The sequence below is a fragment of the Primulina tabacum genome, chromosome 15 (assembly GCF_025594145.1).
Source record: "Primulina tabacum isolate GXHZ01 chromosome 15, ASM2559414v2, whole genome shotgun sequence".
In the NCBI taxonomy this organism is placed as follows: domain Eukaryota; kingdom Viridiplantae; phylum Streptophyta; class Magnoliopsida; order Lamiales; family Gesneriaceae; genus Primulina; species Primulina tabacum.
The window spans coordinates 32,182,459-32,202,129 of NC_134564.1; the positions used below are offsets into that span (position 1 = coordinate 32,182,459).

Genomic DNA, 19,671 nt, shown 5'->3' on the forward strand with positions numbered 1-19,671 from the left:
CCTTGCCAGTAAACTAAGAGGTCTTGACAAATTGTAAAGAATCTACTAACAAATAGTTTCGTATACTTTAATAAAATAGTGAATTTAATATACGATTTTTAACCAGATTAATTATAATGCTAAATATTAATAAAAATACTTCTTACAATTTTATCGGCAACTTTATTTTACAGAACAACTAAATTTAGTAAAAAAAATTTGTTCAACGTGGCATGTTTCTTAGTTAATTAGATTAAAATGATGTTTTATAAATTTTTTATATAATTTAATTTCTTTATGTATTAAAATTTAAAAAATGATTATGATACATATGACTAATATATATTAAAACCTTGGGCTTGGTCGAATTCAATTGCGGAAGATGTAAAATTAAGTAAAATTTTGAGTGTAATTTTTCTAAAAATATAAACAATTTAGGCAAAAACTTGTGTGAGACGGTCTCACGGGTCCTATCACAAAATAAACACACATATATACCTATCAATCTGATATTATGATCAAATGTTTATCATTAGGCTAAAAGCTAATGATGTTACTCAATGTATAATTTTATTTTTTTATACTTGTGTAGCACATAGTGCACCATCTATTTGTGTGCTAATGGGTCGAGCTTTTAGGCCCATGAGTTTGGGGAAGTGCGTGTTCTGTTGGTGTTGTATCATATCTCACAAATATTAGTCTTATAATTTCACTGCCGTCGACCATGCGTTCAGCAGAGACATTAATTACCCATTAAGATCTGGTGTCACTCTTTTACAACTTACCTAACCAACCAGATCAAGCGGCGCAACGTAAACAACTTGATGCACGTGAACTTTTCAGGAGATTACTCATCTCAATAGCACTCTCACTAATGCTCGTTTAACCCAACGATCATTCTAAAATAAAATGTTGTTTTTGTTATGATAAGTTCTTGGTAAAGAGGATCGTAGTTCATTGAGATCTTGGATTCAATGTTAGAGAATCCTCTTTTTTAATTTATTATCTGTTGTTTCTCGTGAAAGCATAGAAATGATATATGCTAAACATAAATATAATAAGATCGATGAAAGTGGATTAAAGAAAGTATCGCAGCCTTTCCTTTGTTCGGCTTGTTTTGGAAAGTAAATTATTGTAGGATTATCATTGGAAAGGATGCTTAGGTCCTACTTTTTTCTTTGGATGGGACAAACACCAAAGGCCGAGCTTCTGGCCCTTTGGAAGGGCTTTTTCTTTTTGCCAAGAGTCCATGATTTAGAGAGGAAATATGGAATGCTAATTGGGCTTCTTTTCCTTAAGCTTAACCAGATGGACGGACGATCGTATTAACTTCAAAGACGAGGGTTTTCTAAAATCTCCAGTGTCTGGAAGTACATATTTAAAATTCTTACCAGTGATTATATTTCACGATCGTTAAGGAGCTAGCTAGTTAAATTGTATATCGTAGAAGCACAGATCTTAATTAAGTAAAAACATCCCAAAACATACGTACGTAGCAGAGGTATATGGAACGATTCAAAGATGTCGAACCTCGTCATTTGCACAAAAAATGATATCAAAATATCTTAAATGTAAGTAGGGCGGCTTAGGGAAAAAAGAAGAAGAAGAAAACAAATTAAGCATCATATCATTTATAGTCATTTAAGTTTATATGCTTACAAAGAAGATTGTATTTTAAAATCAATTTCTCATTTATACATGTGATATATTATATGTAATATATACAACTGAATGAAAATAGTTGTGACACAATCGATTCATAGGTCATTAGGGTGTACACATGATTTGTTAGATACAATGACGTGTGATCCAGAAGATTGGGAAGTGAAGTTCATTCAACCTGATACATAAATATATCAGGATCAGATATGTTTTAATTTAAATATTAGAATGTTATGTATGAAGTACATATATTGTTGGAATTTTAGAACTTAATGAGTGGAAATTAAGCAAAGTGGAATAGGAAACTCAGAAGAAAATAGTGAGTAAAAACCAACGCTCAAAAGGCTATCTGGGAAGTGCTCCGACAGTAGAGGACACACTAGGGCACCCAAAAATGGGCACCCTAGTGCCACAAGGGCTGCCTGATTTTGGCCGCCCCAGTGCGTAACATACTGCTTGGAAAATCCTGGTCATTAGGGCACCCGAAAAGTGGCGTCCCAAAACCCATGACCCAGTTTCACGAACAGGCGAGTGGTTTTTCGAGTTTTTCTGATATCCTTATGTTCAAATGTTGGCCTTTGATATGTTCTCATCAGTTATTTTGGACCAAGAGACACCCATATTATTGAATCAACATGTCTCTTCAGATTAACAATATTAAATGCTTGATCAAATATCATATAAAAAAATGTTTTTCAGAAAATCTGAACATACTTGCATTTCATATTGCCTACATTCTTCCATCTTCAAAAGTAAAGAGAGTTTATACCGTTCACTGGTTATTGATATCATTATAAGTTGAAGTTGTATCTTTGGGAGAAGATTGTCATATTCCAAAAACACTAAGAGTGAGTTAAAATCTTTGTAAAGACATTAGCCTCAACTTTGATATATCTATATGTTGTCATCTTCTGAATTTTCCTTAGAAGATAACACATTATATATTACTTATATTTTATTTGATATGGGATTATAGCTTAAGCTCCTCTTACCATAAAAATTATAACTAGAAAGTTTTTGATCTTCTACCAAGCTCTAATACATTGTGCATTCTACGTACATTTAGCTAAACTCATGAGCTGAGGAATTTTTTGTCCAATCTACTATTTTCCTAATTCAAAAACTCAGCATAAATCATAACAAACTCAAGAAAAGATTCAATTTTTTTATTATTACCATTGTTCAAGGTAGAATTTTTTTCTTGTACTTGTTTATTTTCATCATTCTTCATCAGACCATGCACATTCCTTGATTTGTTTATTATATATCATTATTGATAGATCATGTAAATTCACTTGTATTTTTCTTCAGATTTTGCATTAGTCTACGTTTTTGGTCTCTTACTTATAAATGTAGCAATTAACACACAGACTGAGGAATTTGGTCTCTTGTTAAGTATTTTGGTACGAGAGAAACTAAACATATATAAATATATATATATGTATATATAAAAGCACTAAGCAAGTTGCATTAAAGAAATGTGCATACAAAGTCTCGAGTCTTTAATTAAATTATTTTCACAAGTTCCAGAAAATTAAAGATGATAATTTTGTTCATCACAGAAGAAAATTCAATTAAAGCAAGCAACATCGATCTACTTGTCTTAACTGATGATAAGCACAAACAATATAGTAAAACTCTGAATGTACAAGAGAATGGAAGAAGTTGAAGAGAATTATTACTGATACTTAATTCTCTAACCATATAACGTGCCCTAGTACGATGACCGTCCACCGCCACCGGAGTTTCCGGTCCATGCACCGCCGTCCATTGGAAGCTGTCCATTAGGCATGTTGAGTGGCAGATTGAAGAAAGGAAGCCCCATTGACGATGGATCGGGATACTGATTGCCACCCAGTAATCCTCCACTTCCACCACCATTCAAAGGCTGGGACACCGACGGCGGCGTCTGCATCTGGAGTTCTGCTTCCTCTTCCTCTAATGGCAGCCTTTCATAGGCCACGTTGGTGAACGATGCCGCAATGATAATAACCGGCCCCGAAGCAATCAAAGCGCCGACAACATTTCCTCCCACAACCTGTCCTTGCCCGCCAGCCAAATATATAGTCAAACTCGTGGCTCCCGGCGGCGCAGGCGGCGGCAGGAACGACCCAGACAATGACAAGATCTCGAACCGGCCTTGTAAAGTAACGACGCCGCCTGCCACGGAGGGCTGCCGCAAACTAACGTTGGTGACCGTGCCCGTCCCGCTCAATATACAGATCCCTCGCTGCCGCTTACTCGCATAGGTGGCCACCATATCAAACACGTCGTAGCCGCTACTCACCTCGAGTATTTGCGCCCGTAGTGTGTTTGCACTTTCCCGGGTTATGATTACCGGTGGCTTAGGTTTGTTCTTGGATCCCGCCGGACGGCCTCTGGGCCTACGCTCCACCGCATCACCTGAGGTGACTAGATCGAAACCCTGCTGGGAATCATCAGTATTTTCATTTGAAAACCGGTTTCGATTCGATTCATCAGCTTCAGATCTTTGAAGATGGAGCTCAGTTCTCTGGAGTTGAGAAACAAAGTGAGAAGCTGAACCTAAGTCCAAACCAGCCATATACTACAACAAAAATTAAGATAGAACAGGAAACAAGGAAAAATAATAATTTTCAGCAAAGAAGAAACAGTATAAAAATGATCTGAATTATTTTATGAATGAATAAAGTAATTAAAGCACACGAATTCAAACCCTAGAGCGAATAGAAAACAAGGGGAATCGAGTGGGGAGAAAGAAAAAGGTCGAAGATGGAGTGCAATGATCAGAGAGAGAGAGACAGAAAATAAAAATGGTCTAAAACATGAGCATTGACATCAGTAAAATATTATTACATTAGCTTTAGCAGTAATAATACCCCGTAATATATATAATAGGGTTAAATCAGACGAGGCTGTGCTTCTTTATCATCCATTCGTGTAATTAATGTATAATATATATAGCATTCTTTATTATCCATTTACTTGTCAAACTTGTGCTGAAATACAATATGATTCAAGTTGTTATTGGGGAAATATTCGTTAGACAAAAATTGTGTGAGACGGTCTCACGAGTCGTATTTTGTGAGACAGATATCTTATTTGGGTCATCCATGAAAAATATTATTTTTTATGCCAAGAGTATTTTTTATTGTGAATATCGGTAGAGTTGACCCGTCTCATATATAAATATTTGTGAGAAAGTCTCACAAAAGACCTACTCATATTTGTTTTAGTCCGGTAAGTTTTCAGGTTTTAATTTTTCAAAGTCGAATTTTAGTCCTATAATTTTGTTTTTTTGTTGGTTTTTAATCATATTTCGCAGGATTGTTGACGTGACGTTGAACATATCAGGAATTTTTTATGTCATGTTAATATTTTCCGATTACATGTTAACATTTTTGGTGTCATGTTGCTATATATATATATATATATATATTATAACCAACTTTTTCTTTAAAATTCATGAATTTCCATCCATCCATGCTTGGGTTGTAATATTAATGTTCCATCGTACCGTGTGAGATTGTTTTATTAATTGTTAATTGAATTGAACTATAATACACATGTTATTACAAATTAAGGTTCTCCTGAAAGATACACATAAAAAAAATTCTAAAATGGGATGGAAAAAAGAGTTGGATCAAATGCATATTAATATTTTGACAACTATAAAAAAATCATTGTTCAACTTTTGTAAAACATCATCGGTGTCGGAGCCAGGTTTTTATTTTTACATGGACTAAAATTTTTTAAACAATGGTTGAACTAATATTGACAAATAGAGCCACTTTCTATCGGTAAATAAGACAAAATTTTATATATAAAAAATATCGAGAAAAAAATTCACCCGGACGGTGAGCAACACATGGCTCCGCCCGTGGTTAGTTATAAGCAATATTCCAGTTAGTCATATACTTACGTAAATATGCCTTCATGATGATCATCTAACGAAACTTTAGTTATGAATATGTGATTTATTTTCGTATCATATAATAAATATTTTGTCAATAAAGATGTGTGAATTTTTCACGCAAAGTTTGTCTAGATGGTTTTATCTGATCGACGTGATTTACAAACTATTGCGTTTAGTCTGATTATTTATCCAGTGCACATCTACATTATTATGTTACAAAAATAAATAAATAAATAAAGATGACATTATTTATATATTGTATTTGCTAATTTATTTCATGACCGCATGTAGAAGTGAGAGCTTAAATCATGAAATTTTTTAGTTTAAATTTGTTAACACTAATATTCGGTGCAATAATTGTTCTTATCAAGTGAACGATCGAAACATGTATGTTGCTTGTCCTATTATGCGATTTAAAAGTTTTGAGTTGCAGAGCAGTTGAACTGTTACTACGAGTTATAACTTTTGATAAAATATCAAGCGTTCGATACTAATTATATCGGAAAATATTAATAAGATCTATCTTTTAATACTAATTATATTGGAAAAGTTTATAGATTCCACTACTTACTTAAGTTACTTTATATATAGTTTATTTATTTAAAATATTATTTGACTAGAATAAAATGATATATTACTTCCCTCGATCATCTAATGAAAAGCTCACACACATCCATCAATTTTTATTTATGAATTATGACACATAGGGATAAAGAAGGGACATGATGACTTTATATATATATATATATATATATATATATATATATATATATATATATATGTTTCTTATGAGATGATCATATGAATATTTATTCGTGAAATGATTCAAACTATGTCTATATTACATAAAAAATAAAACATTTTCATGTTGTTCCAAGTAAACAAAAATTATTTTTTATTTTCATGGTAAGTTTTCGTCTACTTATTTCGATTTTATAATTTATATATATGTGGAAAAAATAATGCCCAATAATGACACACATTTTCAAAAACTATTTTATTGCATTCACTAAAATATATTATGATGCAATTTTTTTTTTTAAAAAATATAGGACTTAGCGCTTGCCGCTTTACCAAAAACTATAGATGGTAGTATATTGTGCGACTCAAATCTTTTAAACCACACAACTCAAGAATCACAGTTTGATTATTCTATCAAACATGGACAATTATTGCACCCAACAAAAAATAAAACAACAGCAATAATAATAATAATAATAATAATAATAATAATAATAATTCTACTCGAGTTTCTTATGTTGTGATTGGCAAGTGCAGCTATCACTTTGGGTGTCCTTTTTCAAGGTCAGTTTTCCGAAACCTTAAAAAATTGAAATATTCTAACTCGACTCAACCTCCACCGTCGGTAGCTAGCTAAACATGGGAATATTAATAATAATTTTGATGTTGTCAAATAAAAAAAACACCACATGGAAAGAAAGATTCATACAAATCATCGCTCTTACGAACCCTAAGAGAAAAGATAATCGCCCGCGTAACAAACAAAGCGTTAGAGGCATTGAAATATAATAAGCCAGCTTGAATGCGGGAATGATTTAGTTTCTTGTTAATGTTTTCTATTCTATTTATTTTGAAAGTACATTTGTTTGCGTGATTTTTCAAATAAATCTATATTTATCTGTCGGAAAGTTAGAAATATTTTTAATTGAAGTGAGAAACAAATATTTCTTTTGCGGTAATACTCCTAATAAAATTTACCTCTAAAATTGCAGAAAATGGCATTAAAAAGATTAAAATTTTAAATCTTTATTAGCTTAGCAGCAAAAATACAAACTTCGTTCACACTTTCCCAAGCTTCTCTACCTAGGGTCCAAACTTCACCCTCACCATCTCAATTAGATTATACCTTAGCAGAAAAAAAAAACTCTAATATCGTGACCTCATAACTCTTTTGCTAAGATATGCCTTAGAAAGAAAAATGAAATTTTCATCTCCCCACCGTTTTACTTCTCTGCTAGTAAAATCTCATCTTCCTCACCTCTTTATTCCTATTCTAATATATGCGTTAACGTGAAAATATAATTTTCACCTCCTTACATTCTATCTCCTCCTGTTGGGTGCAATAATTATCTCTGCTTGGTAGATCGATCGAATCGTGGTGCTTGAGCTGCTGTGCGGTTTAAAAGATTTGAGTTGCACCATTACTACTAGCTATAGTTTTTGAAAAAGCGGTAAGCACTCAGTCCTTCAATTGGTATCAGAGCCAAGGTCACGGGTTCGATTCTCATTGATTGTCAGGAGTGCAATTATTGAGAGGGAGATTGTTGGGTGCAATAATTGTCCCTGCTTGGTAGAGCGATCAAATCGTGGTGCTTGAGCTGCTGTGCGGTTTAAAAGATTTTAGTTGCACCATTACTACTATCTATAGCTTTTGGTAAAGCGGTAAGCACTCGGTCCTACACCTCCGCTAGGCGATGACTTAGCAGAAAAATAAAACTTCAAACTCTTTACCCTGTAACTCATCTGTTAGATGATATCATAGCAGGAAAATATTAAATTTAATTTGTAATAAAAATTAAATGAAAGTAATAATTATTCATGTGATAAAACACTTTTCAGGTGTCATTAATTTACACCACTCTTCAATTCTCCTGTCTTCTCGCATACCTTCTCCAAGCTCAGACTAACCAAGCGGAAGCTCGTAGGCATATGACATTCGGAGCCCAAAAATCTTAGGACGATATATGATTCGCAATATAAATAATTAACACTTGAAATATTGAAACACGACTAATGAATGAACATGGGAGAATGAATGAATTTTTCATACCCCATAATAAAATATATAAAATATTTGATAGATATTACCAATAACAACATGACATAAATTGTTTCTGAGAACTTATAACGTAAAATTTCTAAAATTAAGCATAGTAATGCACGAAATGATGAGAAATTAATTTTGTTTGAGTTTCTACAAAAATTATAGATAGGATATTTAATTTATTAAAATTTTTGACAAAAACATGAGTTCATTATTAATATATGAAAATGAGTTTACCCTATTTCTCACCCCCCACAAATTCCGGGGGCATCAGAATCTATGTAAGTACTAAATACAATAGTTCATCATAAATCATATATTTCATTTACGTTTTCAGTCGCACACCGACACTAATTGTGAATACTTTTTAAAAAACAATTTAAGCAATTAAATGTATTTGTAAACACACACACACACACACACATATATATATATGTATATGTTTATCTTGGATAAAAATAGGACTTCTTGTGTTTTTAACATGAAAGTATTAAATATTGAGTATGTCTCTTGTGAGACGGTCTCATGAATCTTTATCTGTGAGATGGGTTAACCCTGTCGATATTCACAATAAAAAGTAGTACTCTTAGCATAAAAAGTAATATTTTTTTATGGATGATCCAAATAAAATATCCGTCTCACAAAATACGACTCGTGAGACTGTCTCACATAAGTTTTTGCTTTAATTATTACGGAGCCTGAATCTTTGAATTTCTGAGAAAGTTTTTAACAAATTAAATTTTTTTTGGTTAATTCCTAATTTTTTAAAAAAGATTTAATTAGTTTTTTTAGAGCGCACGTAAATCTAAAGCCAATCTGGTTTCAAAAGATCTACCAGTCTCTTCTTGCCATCGAATCGATCTTGTCAAGACCATCAATCTACCATCACACACTCCTACTTATTTATATATATTTTGTCTTCTTCTTTGCACATTTCAACTTTATAATATAAATTTTTTTAAATATAATTTCTCACTTTAGGACAAATTTATGGAGTCAATCATAGTGGGACTAACATGCTAGCGAGTGGTCCTATGGCCAACTTGTCACGATGCTTTCATTCTATCACAAAATACGATTCATGAAATCGTCTCACAAAAAATACTCAAAAACAATACGCCTCAAATCCAGAGCGTGGTTGGTGGTGTTATCAAGAATAATAAATTTTTTTCTACAAAACATAATGGGTAATTCACTCGGCAAACAAAAGACCAATTTAATTAATATAACTGGTAATTCTAAAAAATAAAAAATGGCTAAGATCGAAATGATAACATATCAGAATTTTATACTAACAACAAATCATATGTCGTAATATAAAAGACTTGAATATTTACATAAAATAAATGGCCCATCAAAACATACATCTTTTTTTCTAAAGAACAATAATTGACCATCAGATACACTCAAGATGCTAAGTTCAATTCACCAAATTCAACGAGAATCACGAAAATTCATATGAGACGGTCTCATATATCAATTTTTTAAACAGATTTTCAAATTGACACGATCAATGAAAAAATATTACATTTTACGTCAAAAGAATTACTTTTCTTTGTAAATATGAATCGATTCAACTCGTCTGACGAATATAAATCCGTATAAATAAACTTTTACTTGCTTTTATACAATATTTTTGTTATATAAAAATATCTAAAGGAGTTTTGAACCAATCGTAAATTATAAAATCCTAAAGCCCTTTTGTATTTATTATTTATCTGTTTCATAACTTTGGAGAGATTATTAAGAATATTTGAAGGGGAAAAAGGTTGTATTCCCCCAAGTAAACACAGTGGTTGGATTCTTTGATGACTCGTTCTTAGCTTGTTGTATTATGGAGAATAATATATTAATTAACGACTTTTTCTTGATAATCACACCGGCGGGGTTCCCTATCCACCAATCACAACACGTCCACGGACCTAAATTATCGTATTAATTTCCCATAATCTCATGCTTAAATCCGATGTCCCCACCATGTTTGCTACCTAAACTTTATCATATTTTTATTTTTAAAAACCCCTAATTTGGTCATTACACCACATAGAGTTGATAAATGAACTTAAGTTGCATCGATTATAATGTAAAGAACGATTATTAATCGTTGGATCGAGGGTGAACGATGATCACGAGCGATAAAGATTAGAGTAATTGGAAGATAATAATGATGATTTTAACTAGCCTCTTGTTCTTAAGATGGCAAGTTTGGACCACTAGATATTTGGTTCAACCAACTAATTTTAGAGTATGCACACATCTACTACATATCTATTTCTAGGCAAAAACTTATGTGTGACGGTCACACGGATCGTATTTTGTGAGACATATATCTTATTTGAGTCATCCATGAAAAAAATATTATTTTTTTTGCTAATAGTATTACTTTTTATTGTGAATATCGGTAGGATTGACCCGTTTCACAGATAAAGATTCGTGAGCCCGTCTCACAAAATACATACTCTTATTTTTATATGATGGATCATCTTTCTCCATACTTAATTGAAAATTAATATTTTTATGATAAAAAGAAATATTTTTTCATGAATTGAATCAAGCTAAAGATCTGTATCATAAAATTGGTTTAGTGAGATCTTCTCAAATGTTTTTTTTTTCTAGGTTAATTTTAAGTAAGTCCAAGAATTTATTAATGATTTCAAATGAGGGTTCCAAATTGAACCCCATCCACTCGAATTATTCAACGAATAATTATATGAATTTTGATAAATAGTTATAACCACTTGCACCTGGTGATATAAAATAAATTAGCAAATTAATTGAATAACTCGTTGAATAATTCGGAATTATATAGAACACTAATTTAATATCACTACTACACAAATTCCGTAAAATCAATATAGAGGACCTTTGCTCCCAAGGGGATGCTGAGATTTTAGTGTGTGGCGGACACTTATCAATATGTCAGATATTCAATTCTTTTCTCTCTCTTCCTAATTTGAGTCCATCACACTGAATTTGTTCAGTATTGTTTACCTAGTCATCGTGATTTTCATACTACTGCATTTACCCTGCTGATTTACCCAAAACGCATAAAAAAAAGGTAGCGTATGTAGGTTCAAGGTCAAAAAAATTATTGAGGACCTTTTATAAAATAAATCATTTAAAAAAAAGTACAATATGATCAAGAGTTTACCGTCAGGCCAACTATAACTGTTGACCAAATTGTAATTTTACTTTTTTATACTCGTGGTGACACAAAATGCACCTACTTGGATGCTAATGAGTCTAGGTATTAGATTCATGTGTCCTGAGAGATGCGTGTCTATCTGCTGGTTTTGTCTAAAAAAAATTTAGAGATCAGTCTTACTCTTTACTTACCGTCGACCATGTCCCAATCAAAAACTTCGATGTCACTCTTTTATTGCTCATATAGACAATTATATCAAATGTCGTAGCGTCACCAGCTTGTCGTACGAAAACTTACCAAACGGTCACTCATCACATTATTATTATCAATCATACACCCTTAATCTAACATCTTAATTAATTGCATGATTATTATGTGAAATCTAGGACACTCCAAAACTAATTTTGGTGAAATATTTTGAATTCCAAAATTAAATTCATCTTACTAAATTCCATATTATATTTAATTTTGTAAATATTATAACTAAACTTGAAAAACAAAATATGTACAAACATAATATTTATGTATTAAATTACAAATTTAATGTGTGTGCCCAGTCGCTAATATTAATTACTATTAAATTTTGAGTTAAAGAAAATAAATAAATTTGTTATTTTTATTTTTGAAATCAAAATAAACGACTGTTTCTTTTTTGAAAGATGACTTGATAACAGGGCAAGTGGTTGATTTGTTTGTAAACTGAAGCATAAATGGGGGGCCGCTTTTATTCGGATTTTAACACTAAAATTTGGGCTTTTAGAATATTTGGGCTGCTTTTATTCAGATTTTGACACAAAAAATAAAAAAAAAATTAAATATCTACTATTTATGAATTTTGATTTTCGGAAAATTATTTTCCGAAAATGACTCTGACGCGGTATTTCCATTCGAAGCACGTGCTCAAATATATATTCTCACATGTGAAATATCAGAAAATACGAAAACAAAAATTTCTTCGTGATATAAATCTGAATTTGTTGGCCCTTTATTCTGCAATGATTATATATTTAACTCGATTAACACAAAATTCTTGTTAGATTATTTCACGAGTTAATTTTGTGAGATAATATTTGATCTGATTTTGGAAAATATTAGTTTTTATATCAAAAATATTATCTCGTATTGTATGTATGAATCAGGATGACTCGTTTCACGGAAATAGAACTGTGAGTACGTCTTAAAAGAGACCAATTCTTTGATTAAATAGTCATTTTATTTAACTTTAAGTGATAAATTTTTTTAAAAAAAATTGAAACAATTATTTTGTATTGTATGTATGAATGAAGATAACTCGTTTCACGAAAATAGAACCGTGAGTCCGTCTCAAAAGAGACCAATTCTTTGAATAAATAGTTGTTTTATTTAACTTTAAGTGATAATTTAAAAAAAAAGTTGAAACAAATAAGGACATATAATCACAATATATTTAAAAGGAAATATCTGTTTTATCTCTTAGATTTATTTAAGTCAAGAATCCCCCTGAATCAGATTATTTACCCTTTTTCAATTAATGCTCGAGAGAGTCCTGCGCGTTTAAGATACAATTTCTTTGACAAGTTTACTTGTAGCCCAATCAGAAGAAATTTTCCAAATCACAATCCTATTAGAATTCTAATTGATTATTATATAGTTAAACAATTCTCAAAACCCTCCTACTTGCGACGACGATTTTCTTGGCAAAAAAAACGAGGAAAAAAGTGATTCAAGATAGAGTATAATGGGATCCAAAGACACAGAGTCTTCTGTTACCAATGAATCTTCTTGGCTGACGCAGAAATGTGTAAAGATCGTCGAGGAAAAGAGGATTAAGTGGTTCTCCATGAAAGAAAGAATCACGGAACTAGTGAGCAACGTTAATATCTCCAACGTCCGAGAAATCGCGGCAGAAATCTCGAAGGAAGATCTGTTTGAGGGTAGGGGTGTGTTCTGTCAAGAGATTATGAAATCCCAGATGAATTCTCCTCGGTTAACCAATGTTTATGCTGCTTTAGTGGCAATCATCAACTCTAATTTCCCTGACTTGGGGCTTCTGCTGGTGAAAAGGGTTCTTTTAAAGCTTAAAAACGAGTATAATTACGATGGCAGAAGCGGTAACATGAAAAGATTGCGGGTTCTTTCCCCGTTCTTGGCGCACTTTGTGAATCAGTTGGTCGTTTACCCGCTTTTGGCGAATGACGTGTGCTTGTTTCTGATGGGGAATCCGAACTCGGTTCACGTCGAGGTTGCGGTGAAGTTCTGCATTGAATGTGGCTCGACTTTCAAAGAATTCTTGCCCATCAAGTTCAGGACTGTTCTTCAGGAGTTTCATAGGGTTTGTCACGAGGTAGAGATAGAAAGGAGTGTTCGCTTCTTGCTTTTGATGCTTTTCAAGATTCAAAGACGTGGGTTTAGTGATTATCCGGGGATGATAGATGAATTGAACCTTGTTAAGATTAGAGATCAACAGATTCATCAAGTGTCTATGTTGCATGTTCTTGACCCTGAGAGCAGTGCTGATGATTTTGAGGTTGATCCTCATGACTTTTGTGGTATTGACGACAGTTCAGACGATGACGACGACGAGGATGACGATGAGGTGTCGTCTCAGAAACATTAGGGCGTTCGGATGTATGGCGTGAAGATGAAGAAGGCGGATACGAAGAATCGATGGATTACAACATTCTTTGGTACATTTTTTGATCAGAAAATATATAATATTAGTTCAATGACAAAATATATTCTAGTTTGTTTAAGATTCTATCTAGTATTAGTAGCTAGGTGAGGTTATAATTGTAGCTTCTACCGATTAAAGACATTCAACCAATAACCACTACAAGAAATCTGATCCATCGCGACGCACCGCATGTCGTCATATGGTACCATTTCACATTATGCGTCGTCAAATGTAAAATTTCTTGTAGTGCGAAGATGGTATTTTTCTTAATTAATATTCTATGTACGTACATGTGAACTGCAGCAAATTAACTATCCAGTTTTACAAAAGCTTAAATTTATATTCTAGAAAAATTTAACATGATATGGAAGTGAAATTTTTTATTAAAGACAAGAATCTGCTGAGCCTCACCATATAAATTAAGTATCAATGTCAATGAAGTGGTCGTTAGTCGTTACTATATGTTCTTTATAATTACATACATGAAAAGTTTCCTCAAATTTATAAGTGTCTCATATTCTAGGAAAATTTACAATTTTTGTCATATTTATTAGTTTATCGAATTTGCAATTTTGTAATCTATGTTATCAAATTTTAGTTTTAATTTGTTATATTATTTTTCATAATTTTTGATCATTTTTCAATGAGGTACTGATGAGGTGATCGTGTGGTGCTAACATGTACATATGTTGCACACACGTGTACAATATCTAGGGGTGTGCAACGGTCGGTTTGGTTCGGTTTTAATAAACTTCGGTTTGATTTTTAGGTTTACGGTTTTTCGAATGCCTAATCCTAAACCAAACCATTATAATTCGGTCCGGTTTGGTTTTTTTGTATTACGGTTTGGTTATTACGGTCGGTTATTATGGTTTGTGTAAATGGGTATCCTTCATTTTTTTTAAATGATTAAAAAAAATTCATACCTGTGTTACAATATTTTAAGAAAAAAACAACAAAGAAGTTAAGAAATATTTGATATGGTGGCTGTAGAGAGATTGGAGTGGAAGGTGAAAAGTTTAGAAGAAAGGCAAGGCGGTAAAATAGTAAACCTAATGATATTACTTATATTAATTATTTTATTATATTTTAAATGGTCAGTTCGGTTTTAAATTTTCAAAAACCGATAACCGAACCGAAAAATCCGAAAGTAAAAAAAATCAAAACCATAACCGACCGAAAAACCGTTAAAACCGAACAAAAAAAAACCGAAATTTATGGTCTGGTCGATTTTTTCGATGTAAACCGTTTAATGAACACCCCTAACAATATCATATCAATACTCATGATAAAATAAGAACAAAATTGCCAATTTTTATCATGTAAAATTGTTCGCATGAATTGGGTACGAAACGTAAATTCTTATCAAAAACATCAAACTGCTGATATTTCGTTGACAATTATTAACGCATAGATGGTACTAAACTAAATTTATATAGGAATCACGTACACGGCTTTTATTGGATAATATCAAGAACATTTATTAATACATGAACTATTTAAAGTGATTTCATGGATCAACTTTTCTATCAGCACTCATTTCTTTCTCAAGCAAATGACAATATTGTAGAAAGATGATTGCTCCGTTGACAGATACTCAGCGAGTTTCTTTGCATATTTTCCATACAACTTGTCTGTGATGGAGCTCCCGAAATGGCTCGTCAATACCGGTTCTGTATAAGCCCGGATGAAATCTGAGACGTGTTTTCCACGGCTGTGGTCTGGGGCGGACCCGTTTGCGCCAAGATGAGAAATCTGGTCTAGTGTATCTTCATGTTTAACATGTGCATCCCAAGGAACTAGAAAGGCCTCGAACTTGTCGAGATTGAAGGATCCCTCTTTTTGTATCACTCCCTCCACGTCTTGTTTGCTTGGTGTGTATATAGGCATGTTGAATGAATGCAAATCACTCTCCTTCACAAGTCCCTGGTTCATTAATTTGATTGGTTGGTTAGAAATATTATTTTGATGATCATGCGTGCAAATTATATGTATATATACAAACTTTGTAGACATCATCCATGTGTCTCTGATATCTATGTTCTTTGGTTATAACATCAAATTGTCATAAATATGAATATCCAATCTATTTTTCCCGATATACCTCATTCACCATTTCAAGAAGTGAGCTCGCAAGAAGTGTGAAATGTGCGCAGTCATCTTTTGTGGACGGGTCCTCGACACTTCTGCCGACAAATGTGAGAACCATACGACCACCCGGGACCATTTCCTCACCCCGTGAAGTCAAGAATGTGGTGAAATCCTGGCGATATTGTCTTGCATATGCTTCGAATGTCTCCGGGGGACTTGCCATTGCCATGTGAATGTTTTCTTTGTTATTCTCCAGTCCTTCAGGAATCTACATCATTTGCAGCATTTGAAACTATGAAACAGATTCTAATTAAAATGTAATATTATATACCCGATGACAGCGGTGTTAGAGTAGATGCCCTGCAAGCCAACGGTTGGCTAGGGAATTTATTGACTCAAGTGAAATAAGCAATCTTTATTTTAATATAATTTAACTTTTTATGGTCTTGTTATACTTTATCTGTATACCCATGCAAACAGCATAGATAAAGTCCTTGATTATGCTTTAATACAAATGAATCGTAATTCGATGTTGAAACTCATTTGTAAACACTGTATATTCTAAATTCGTTCCTAGTCGATTCAGCCTGCCTAAAACAGGGATAAAGGCCGCTTGAGCTCGAGACTAGCATCTGTGATGTTGTGTACTGCGTTTCTTGGTAAGGGCATAGAGATGTCCAAACATGCAGATGGGTAGTCATATGATGATTATACCGAACAACCCTCCATCGGACTTTCCAAGTGGTTATCATTCATCGAGAGGATAAGTCTGTGGTTATGATTGTACACCATTAGTCCTTACGACCCGGGACAACACTAAGCCTCTATATGCTAGGGCTGTGCTTTGACTCGTTTACCGGCTCCAGGAGAGTCATCAGGTGGCGAGGTTGGGTACAGTTGCGACACATATAGGAGCCAGTGCATTGTAGTCGGGGATTCACCGCTCACCTACGGGTGTAGATATCCTATGTGATCTGATGAAATAATAGTGCATGGAATCTCTGGCCAGAGTATGAGATGTACGTTACAGAAGGAGTTCTCAAAATAGTACACGCGATGCCACTATTATAGTTATCATATAGTTATCGAATTAATATGCAACCCTCGATGAACCAATGGTTGCAGATTCGATCGGGATATATGAGATGAAGGGACCGTACTGTACGTTAATCATAATCGACTGGTTCTTGCAGGCACTATCAGTGATACCTGGGGGATCATGGGGCGATGCTACTAGACGCTCTTACCATGATCCGATGGGTGCAATCAGAAATGAGTTCTGACATTCTTGATCAAGGTGTTGATGAAAAGAATGGGGCTAACTAGGGTAAGCCCGAATAAAGGATTATGTCCTGAATCACAAGGAGTTGTGAACCCACGGCTAGCTGTATCCCTGAACCATTGAGGGTCACACAAGCACTGGATCGTTTGTTCCCGTTGAGAGAATAAATTCAAGGAGTTGAATTTATATTATAATATAGTAAATTCAAGGAGTTGAATTCATGATAATTAAATTTTGAGAAAAAACAAATTCAAGGAGTTGAATTTATGAGATAGTAAATTCAAGAAGTTGAATTTATGAAATTTGGAGATAATAAATTCAAGTAGTTGAATTTATAAAATTTGAGAATTTAATTTATTAAACTCAAAAGTTGGGTTTATTAAATATTAAATTTTGCAGGTGATAAAATTAAAGGAGTTGAATTTATAATGAATTTAATTTATTAAACTCAAAAGTTGAGTTTATTAAATATTAAATTAAATATGATGGGAGATATGTTTAATGGGCTTGTAGGAGTACAAGTCCAACATATTAAATGATTAAAGTTCTTAATGGACTTTAATATAATTAATTAAACTAGTTTGACTAGTCCATTTAATTAACAAAGCCCATTGGATTTAATTAAGGAATCTAAATCTATAATTGTGGAATTTAGGTTAAAAGCTTTTGTTTTTAATATATAAATAAAAAATAAAAGGTAGCCTCCAATAAGAGGACTTGGGATTTTCGAGAATCTCATATCACAATTCATCAAAAGCTCTCGAAAATTTCTTCAAAAAGAAAAGAAAATTTGGATTAAATTATTGAGTCGAATTTTTCGTGTTATATCTCTACGCAAAAGTTCTTCCATATTTTCTAGTGCAAATTGGAAGAGGAATAGATCATCCAGTCGTGGACCTAATTAGAAGGAAAGAAAGGGGTCTCTTGAAGAAAGTTCGTAGGGATTAATCAAGAGCTAATCCGTTTATACCGGATTAGTTGGAGCCACGTGATTTATTCACCAAAGGTATAACTTTTAAACATCCTATGAATGTTTATGATAAAATCATACGAGCGCCCAAAGCAAAACATATTTTGATTGTCAAAATAAAATAAAAATTTTAAAAATTCCGCAGCGTTTGGGCGTGTAGAAAACCGAGATCCAACAAGCGGTACCAAAGAAACATGCATGCATGTATACCTTTGAGAGCCACTGGAGACTGAAGGATGAGTAAACAAAGTTGAGAGTGTTGCTTGGAAACAGTCTGCCATAGAAAGATCCCGGCAAACCAGAAACAAAACATCTAATCCCTTCGTTTCCCGTCACCTCATTCAGTTTCTTGTAAAAACTCGGCAGCAACTTAAACAAGTTGTTGAAGTCATTCCCTTCAAGATCATTCAAAAACACTTCCATTTCAGGCAACTCGTGATCAACGTTGTTCAGCTTACGCAACCTTCCGATCGTGTCAATTATCTCAGCGACGACAGAGAGCGTGTTGGGTCCAGACGAACAACCCAAATCAACCATCTTGAAGCATTTCGAGAAGCCATTATCCGCGACCATTTCTTTGAGGCACTCATCCAAGACATACTTCGCTTTCGATATCCCTATTTTCTGAGAGATTAAAGAATAAACACACAATACATTGGTTAAATCACATTAAAAAAAACAAATTAATATCTTTTTTGTGTAATTTACTTGATGGGCAGAATTGTTGGCGTAGCTAGTTTCACCATTTCCTACAGTCATGTGCACAGTAACTTCCTTTACTCCCATATTCGATTAACTTTTTTGAAATTTTTTCTGCGGTTTTCAAGTTCGATTGTGATGTTAATCTATCAAGTCGATCTATATATAGGGAGTTACATACTGGCCTGGTCGATTCGTTGTTATTTGACCCTGTCACGTAGTCTAATTTGACAGCAAATATCAGAAATTTTTTAACTGTTGAGTTTCGTCATTTCTTGAGAACTGGTTGTAATATAAAATATGCACAAGCTACAATATATTGAAACAATTAATTTAATGTACGTGTACTCGTAGGAACAAGCAAACTGCGTCTTTATTTAATTACAAATATCGTATTCCAGCTTATTATATAATATATATTTAGTTTTGTTACGATATCCACGTATCATGTCAACTTCTGAACTCATAAATGATGTTACACTTACTTATTGAATGTACAATTTTGATATG

The 19,671-nt window shown here is 33.1% G+C and overlaps 3 protein-coding genes across 4 annotated transcripts; 1 reads left to right on the plus strand and 2 right to left on the minus strand.

The window, feature by feature from the left end:
* Nucleotides 1-1,711: 1,711 nt before the first annotated feature.
* Nucleotides 1,712-4,446, minus strand: LOC142526875 (AT-hook motif nuclear-localized protein 23-like). 2 transcript variants are annotated; one of them, XM_075631521.1, is made up of 2 exons: nucleotides 3,324-4,446; nucleotides 1,712-1,819 (listed from the first exon to the last, which is right to left on the minus strand). In XM_075631521.1, the coding sequence occupies exon 1, from the start codon at nucleotides 4,202-4,204 to the stop codon at nucleotides 3,356-3,358; it is 849 nt and encodes a 282-aa protein (XP_075487636.1). In that variant the 5' UTR covers nucleotides 4,205-4,446; the 3' UTR covers nucleotides 1,712-1,819; nucleotides 3,324-3,355. The 2 variants fall into 2 exon arrangements, with proteins under 2 accessions (XP_075487636.1, XP_075487637.1); XM_075631522.1 differs by lacking the exon at nucleotides 1,712-1,819 and having other exon boundaries at nucleotides 3,107-4,207; nucleotides 4,337-4,437.
* Nucleotides 4,447-13,183: 8,737 nt separating this feature from the next.
* LOC142526090 (uncharacterized) lies at nucleotides 13,184-14,062 on the plus strand. The gene has a single exon (XM_075630359.1). The coding sequence runs from the start codon at nucleotides 13,184-13,186 to the stop codon at nucleotides 14,060-14,062; it is 879 nt and encodes a 292-aa protein (XP_075486474.1).
* A 1,483-nt stretch (nucleotides 14,063-15,545) lies between these two features.
* On the minus strand, nucleotides 15,546-19,280 carry LOC142527474 (benzoate carboxyl methyltransferase-like). Its single transcript, XM_075632287.1, has 4 exons — nucleotides 19,171-19,280; nucleotides 18,673-19,086; nucleotides 16,224-16,478; nucleotides 15,546-16,045 (listed from the first exon to the last, which is right to left on the minus strand). Exons 1-4 carry the CDS (start codon nucleotides 19,246-19,248, stop codon nucleotides 15,656-15,658), a joined length of 1,137 nt encoding a protein of 378 aa, XP_075488402.1. The 5' UTR covers nucleotides 19,249-19,280; the 3' UTR covers nucleotides 15,546-15,655.
* Nucleotides 19,281-19,671: the final 391 nt, after the last annotated feature.

Excerpts from the sequence above, each read along its gene's own strand:
- LOC142527474 (XM_075632287.1), bottom strand. The coding sequence starts at position 19,248 with ATGGGAGTAAAGGAAGTTACTGTGCACATGACTGTAGGAAATGGTGAA. Across the intron at positions 16,479-18,672 it reads GTCTCCAGTGGCTCTCAAAG|ATTCCTGAAGGACTGGAGAA; the intron begins GTATACATGCAT and ends CAAATGATGTAG. Across the intron at positions 16,046-16,223 it reads TTCTTGAAATGGTGAATGAG|GGACTTGTGAAGGAGAGTGA; the intron begins GTATATCGGGAA and ends TTAATGAACCAG.
- LOC142526875 (XM_075631521.1), bottom strand. The coding sequence starts at position 4,204 with ATGGCTGGTTTGGACTTAGGTTCAGCTTCTCACTTTGTTTCTCAACTC.
- LOC142526090 (XM_075630359.1), top strand. The coding sequence starts at position 13,184 with ATGGGATCCAAAGACACAGAGTCTTCTGTTACCAATGAATCTTCTTGG.